Below are 6,766 nucleotides of genomic sequence, written 5' to 3'. Positions count from 1 at the left end.
CCCACCCCACCCCTGCCAGCATCCCAACTTTAGGACGGTGAACTCACCGGGACATTTCAAAAGCATGTTTGCCCATGATCAGTGCCCACTCTACAAGCTGAAGTGCTGTGGCTAGGGAATATCAGAACCCCCCCATTGGAGACGATTCTGACTGTCAAGATGGGCAAATACCACATGGGAGACACCTTCCAAAATACTGAGCCAGTCATCCTCAGCTGCCGGGGTCGTCGGAAATGAGGGTGGGATGCTGAGAAACTGCCACAGCCAACAGGACCCTAGGGAGTCACCATGAGACAGGTCCTGACTGAGATCTCATCCCAGAATGAGGATACAAGGCACATGCCAAGGTAACTTGGGTTAACTGCTTCTTCATAATGTACCATCATAGGCTCACCACATGAGGTAAATATTCCATATGTGTGTTAGACATGACAAAGGGGACTTCCTAAGAGGCATGGGAAAACTTCCTGTATCGTGCTCTAAATTTTTCTGCAAACCAAAATCATCACTAAAATAAAGTCTACTTTCATAAATGTGTCAATAAAAGAATTTTGAAGCCAAGCGTGATGGCCCTGGTCTGTAATCCCAGCAATTGGTTGGTTAAGGCAGGAGGATCAGGAGGTCATGGCTAACCTGGGCTACAAGAGACCCAGTCTCAAAATAAAACAAAACTAGAGTCAGTGTATGTATGGCTCAGGGCAACTTTTGGGAATCGGTTCTCTCTTCCCACCCTGTGTGATTCTAGGAGCGAACTCGGGTCGTGAGGCCCGGCACTGAGACACTTCACCAGCTATCTTTATTTCTCTATGTATTGTGTGTGTTGCATGAGTTCCTGTGTGTGCACCCACGTGGAGCCCGGGGGATCATGTCTTCCTGAATCACTTTCTACCTTACGTTTCTAGAGAGAGATTCTCGCCGGACCTAGACCTCCACAGCTTGCGATTGACAGGACTCACCCCACCCTGGGTTTTACTGGGTGTCTGGATCTGAACTCAGGTCTTCCTGGGTTTACAGCAAGCACTTTACTGGCTGAGCCATCTCTCTGGTCCCTCATCTCACTTTTTTTAAAAGGTAAGTTCCAGCTTGTGATCCACTCCATCAGGGTGGGACTTCTCATTGCCCTCAACTTACTATCTGGGTCTCATTGCTTTCATCTGTGAATGGGGTCCCCCACAGCACCTACCATGTGTGTGGTTAGCATGTGCTAGGAGTTAGGCCAGGATCCGCATTTAATACGCTAATATTATTGCCAACTGAAGGACTTCAACCATAGACACTTCCTTTCTGCAGCTTACAACTGACTTAGGGTCCTTCTGTCCCGGACTAATCAGGAGAAGCCTCGTGAACATTATTCTCAGCTATTCCCACTCACAATCCCGCATACCCCCGACTTCCATCACCAAGGGGAGAGAAATCTCTCTTGGGAGGGTCCCAGAAGAGTGGACAGTGACAGTCCCATAACCTACTCTGCCTGCTGCGGCGCCAAGGAGGCTGAGGCTGCAGTGCGCCGCCTAGTGGCACCCGCGAGCATGGCCAGTGCTGGAGATGCCTGGTCCAAGCTGCTAGCCACTGTTTCAGGGAGCCCCAAAGGCTGCTTTCAAGTCATAACTGTTACGAAATAGGTAGCTGTTACTCAGCTAGCTCAGAGTAAGCACGCACATTCCTTTTAGTCCTGAGAAGTGGTGATTATTTCCTTTTTACAACGGAGGGGACTGAAGCCCGGAAAGGTTAAGTAAGATCTCTCAGCAAGCAGGTAAGAACAGCAGGGAGTCACGATGGGAGCAGTGGTTTGGGCGGGGACCTGGGGCCTACACCCATCCGCTGGGGTCCACCGTCCAGTCCTACACGCTATCTTGTTAAGAGTTAGTTGTCCGGTCATGAAGCATTTGCAGCCACCATTAAGGGTCAAGACTGGCCCAAGCTTTCAAAGCAGTTGTGCCCCAACAAAGGCTTCCTGCCTCCAGCCTTAAAGATGCCCTACTCCCGGTACATCCCCGGACATTGCCGCATAAGCCTCCAAGACATGCAGGTGGAGCGTTGAAACTCCTCATGGCCATTGTAGGCTTTGGATCAACAGCCTCTCTTTTTCTCTCTCCTCCTAATGCATCTGACTGTGTACAGGAAATTGTATTGACATGCCATGATAAATAGGAAAAAACGGAGGCCAGCCTTGGCAATCCTTGCTCTTGCTTAACTAGAAGTAGCGCCCCCCTCCCCCTGCCCTGACTGAGCGCCAAGGCACAGGGTCTGACGATGCTTCTGGAAAGTTTTGTACATCTCCACTGTGTTGCCGCTAGGGCTGTGGGGCCTTACACATGGGAGGGAAGTGGTCATTCCCAGTTGAGGACCAAAGATGAGGTTCCCTGGACTACGGGGGTTGGGGAGCACTGGGGCTCGCTGCAGGTGGATGAAAAACACTCTCCCTGAGATTTAACACAAGTACAGCCAGGGGAGATACAGGAGATTCCTTCAAAGGGCTGACCCTAGTTCCAAAGAGACAGACCTCCGTGAGCAGACGTTAAGACTGGAGAGATTGGCTAATGGAGAAAGATGGAAGAGACAAAAGGACAAACAGTCATAAAAGAATATGAATCCTTTTTTTTTTTTTTTTTTTTTTTTTTTTTTTATTTATTTATTTATTTATTTATCGGTTTTTCAAGACAAGGTCTCTGTATAGCCCTGGCTGCCCTGGAACTCACTTTGTAGACCAGGCTGGCCTCGAACTCAGAAATCCGCCTGCCTCTGCCTCCCGAGTGCTCGGATTAAAGGCGTGCGCCAGGACCGCATGAATGAATCCTTTTTAAAAGATTTATTTATTTTATGTATAGAGTGCTCTATCTGCATATACACCCGATTACCAGAAGAGGGCGCACCAGACCCCAGGATAGATGGTTGTGAGCCACCACTTGGTTGCTGGGAATTGAACCCAAGACCTCTGGGAAAAGAGACAGTGTTCTTAACCATTGAGCCATCTCTCCAGTCCATGAATCTGTTTGTTTGTTTGTTAGTTAGTTTGTTTGTTTGTTTTTAATCTAGCTTCCACTCTGTGAGAGAGAGAGAGAGAGAGAATAAAAACCGTACTTGACAGTAAAAGTGCAGAGCCCCAAGGAAGCCCCATGCCCTCAGACTTGACATTCTAAATACAGAGATGTTCACAGAGATAGAGCCCAGAAGCAATGGCACAAGGGTTAGAGTGGCTGCCGTAAGCTAATTGCGTGATGCTTTTATTTGTGAGTTAATTAGAATAAAGTCGACTTTGCCTTTTTAAAATAGAGCTTCCCAGACTGAAGGGTGGGTAGGGGCTAGGTAGGAAGACGGGGACATACTTATTATTCTTGCACCCCTTTCTTCCCAGAAGGAATCAAGCAACATCTACAGAAAAACCCCATTATCCCAGCGGGGGAGTGTGAGCCTGCAGCATCTACTGAGCTCTCAGGCACAGCACCCTTGACCTCGGCTGGGTCTCCAGTCTGAGCATGGGATGTGAGTGTTGGTACCCAGGCATCCGCGGGTGTTTCCTGCCAGTCTTTAAATACCCAAATATCTGTTTGCCTTTCCAGTCAGATGTCTCTGTGTGTGCGCCTGGAGCTATGTTTGGGGTTTTTGCTCTCACGGGCTTTGGTCTGTGGGTGTTTTTCGAGGTGGATGTCTGTTTGTACACAGGGTGTTTCAGGAAAGGTCATCTTGCACCTGTGCGTCTCTGTTGTGTATTTACTTGTGTGTTCCTTTGCAGGTATGTGTAACTGTCCGAGGGGCGTGTATCGCTGCATGCTTGCGGGCTGGAATGGGTGGAACAGGCAGGGTGTGCTCAGCCACTACTGTTGCTCATGCTGTTCCAGGCCAGGATAAAAATAGCCCGTTTACCTTTGCCCACAGAAACCAAAGTCCTGCTTTGGGCGTTCACTCCACCAGGATTCACCCTCCTTGGGCCTGGGTGGCCAGCCATGATGTGGGGCGTCACCTATAGCCACAGCCTCCTACAGATCTCTAGTCTTCATTTTGTGGCGTTGGGATAGAAGGGTGTCCAGAAATCCCGATTTCATTGCCTCCCTCTCCCCCAAACACAGCTAGGATGGATCTTCTTGCTTCTCTGCCCTCATACCACCAACCTTCTAGCCAGCAACTCTGGCTCCCAAACCCTTTCTTCTCCAATCTAGGAATAACTTGGGAATACTAGGTTCTTTTGGATACCTCCCACCCTCCCACCAGACTTCAGAATCTGGCTGCGCTGCTCTCTTCCTGAAGAAGAGGGCTGTTCCAGATCTGCAAAGAGGAAAAGCTTGGGAGGTCAGCCGATAAGGGCTACAGGGCTGCTTCTTCATAGCGTTGTGGAATTAGCCCATTAGTGGGCTGCCACATGGAAGTGCTGTGAGCTTCTTGTGAGCGGATGCACAGATATCTCCCAGGTCTCCCCTGGTCACATAAGCTTATAGGCCCACCTTCCGGTGACGAGGACTTCCCTCAAGAACCTTGGGAAGGGACGCCACTTTCTTCCTATTTCCCACATTCTGCTCCTCAATCCCTTAAGAGACAGCTAACACCATTCTTCCCCCATTTCACAGGTGACAGTGATGGAGACAGCTAAGCAGCTCCTTCAAGGTCACACGCTTAAGGAGCAGAACCAAGTTTGTGCACGGAGCCAAACACAGCATCAGGTCCCCTCCCCACACACGTCCTTTTATTCAATTGGACGGGTTCACCATATCCTAGGATGAGCCATCCTTCCGGATCCCACGTAAAGAGTTCTGTCCTGGGTCGAGGAGAAAAACAGAACCAATCACGATCCTAACTCATTCCCAAATATCCACAGCTGGAACTCCCCACCTACATCCCCCGCTCCACCAGGACTTCAGTGTTTGACATTTTTTCTTAAACAGCCCCCATCTCCTTTTGAGACCGAATCAAAAGCGAAAGCTGATTCACATCCAAGCTAAGAAGTGCACGAATGTTTATTTCCTTTATTTTTGGAAAGAAAATCCGGTAGACTCCACCGCTTTCAGCGGACCGGTTTTCCGGTGCTTTGGATCCTGCGTTCTTCAAGGATCCCCTCTGATAAGGCCCCAGCTCGGCCGCGCCTACACAGCGGTAGGGTACCCCCCTCGCTGGGCCCCGTGGCTCCGCCCCCGTCCTCCAGGCCCCGCCTCCTATCTCGTGAGGCCCCGCCCCGGCCCGCTGACTCTAGCGAGCGCGCGGCGGCGCTGGGCATTGTGGCCGGCGGCAGTGCGGGCGAGGGCGCCGAGCCGCGGGGAGCGGCAGGGCGCGGAGGGGAGCACACACCCCAATCGGACAGACTTCGCGGCGCGGCCGCTGCGAGCGCCGCTGAGCGCACTCCACTGGGATCGCACAACTTCGGAGCAGGGCGCGGACGGCGCTCGCAGCGGGAGAGCGCGGAAAGGGCGCACCAGAGCCGGGATCTCCAGCGGCGTCCGACTCCCGGAGCGCTCCGAGTCTCCGGGCGGCCTCCCGGCGCTGCGCGGTTGCCTCTGCGCCGACGGAGGGCACGGGCTGGCGCTGCCGGGCGCCTGCGAGGACAGCGAGGCGAAGGCGAAGGCGGCGAGGCTGGGGACCGGGAAAGAACCCCGAGGGAGAGGCGCCCGGGCCGGGCAACAGGAGCATGAGGGCCCGGAGCGGGGTGCGGAGCGCGCTGTTACTGGCGCTGCTGCTCTGCTGGGATCCGACACCGAGCCTAGCAGGTAGGTGCGAGAGGGAGTGGGACACTGGGATGCGGTCCTGGCGCGTCTCAGCGTCCAACTGCAAGTTGGCGGAGTCACTGCGCTCCGAGAACGCCGTGGACGCGCCCAAGTTAAAAGGCAGCTTCGGTGCCCAGGAGAGGGGGCGACGCGTGGCCACCTGGGGTGCCACGTAAGCTCGAAGCTCCCTGCTCCTGCCTCCAAGGGATAGTTGCTTCCCGTGGAATGGGGTCTGATTCATTTCCAAGTGGCCCCTGACTGTCACGGAAAAACTGTCGCTACCAGGGCCAGGTGTGTGTTCTCTGCGGTTCGCCCGCAACTTAAGTCTGAGTACACGCTCCCGCGGGCTGCACGCGCAGCATTCTGAGGGTCGCGGAGAGAGAGCGCAGGATACTGCGGAACCCTGAAAGCGCTTCTTCCCTTCGGCCTTTGGGGAGCCAAGGCCCGAAGGCTTTAGCTATTGAAGGGGGAGGGGCCGAGTCCTGTACACCCTGATCTCCGGAGGTGCGACGCGGGCGGGTATGAAAAGGTTTCGTGGTTGGTGGATTGTTTTGGGGTGAGTGTTGGCAGAGAGTGGAGGGGCGTAATGTGTCTCCTGTCACTTTGCCTATTTTCAATAGGTTATTGGTATTCTCAGTGTCGGAGGTTTAGACCAGGTTAGCTCGCCTCTGCACTGCACTTGGACCCAGTAAAGATGCTCTTAAGAGGGTTTGGCGGACTCCTAAGTTTATAAAGTCCCCGATTCTCCTCTCTCACCGCGAAAATGGAAGTGTCTTGCTGGCTCTGTAGTAGCTCGGCTGGGCGTTGCAAAGTGGGCTGCGTCTTCCTTGGGAGGAAAAGTAGACACTCGGCACCAACCTCTCTGGTACCCAAGCAGGTGAACTGCCGTTAGGGTGAATCGACTCCCTGAGCTGATGTGGGGGCTGGAGGGCCACTCTAGACAAAGACCTCCCTGGGCAAAGGCTAAGAATGGGAAAAGGAAACTAGCAGAAAGTATTGAGTTGACGCACCTCTCCCCACCCCACCCCCCTCAGTGATGATGGCATCCGCACTCTCCTCCTCCCCACCTCTCTTTC

The 6,766-nt window shown here is 53.1% G+C and overlaps 1 protein-coding gene across 2 annotated transcripts in view; it reads left to right on the top strand.

Annotated features, from left to right (window-relative positions):
* Nucleotides 1-5,204: 5,204 nt before the first annotated feature.
* Nucleotides 5,205-6,766, top strand: part of Unc5b (unc-5 netrin receptor B) — a 67,801-nt gene continuing 66,239 nt past the window's right edge. Inside the window, exon 1 of one of the 2 annotated variants that reach the window (XM_021204550.1) lies at nucleotides 5,205-5,693. In XM_021204550.1, the coding sequence (XP_021060209.1) occupies nucleotides 5,615-5,693 (79 nt within the window). In that variant the 5' untranslated portion in view covers nucleotides 5,205-5,614. The remainder of the gene's footprint in view (nucleotides 5,694-6,766) is intronic. The other variant, XM_021204551.2, reaches the window with a different exon arrangement.

The sequence above is a fragment of the Mus pahari genome, chromosome 9 (assembly GCF_900095145.1).
Source record: "Mus pahari chromosome 9, PAHARI_EIJ_v1.1, whole genome shotgun sequence".
NCBI lineage: Eukaryota > Metazoa > Chordata > Mammalia > Rodentia > Muridae > Mus > Mus pahari.
This window is presented reverse-complemented; position numbering and strand designations above follow the sequence as displayed.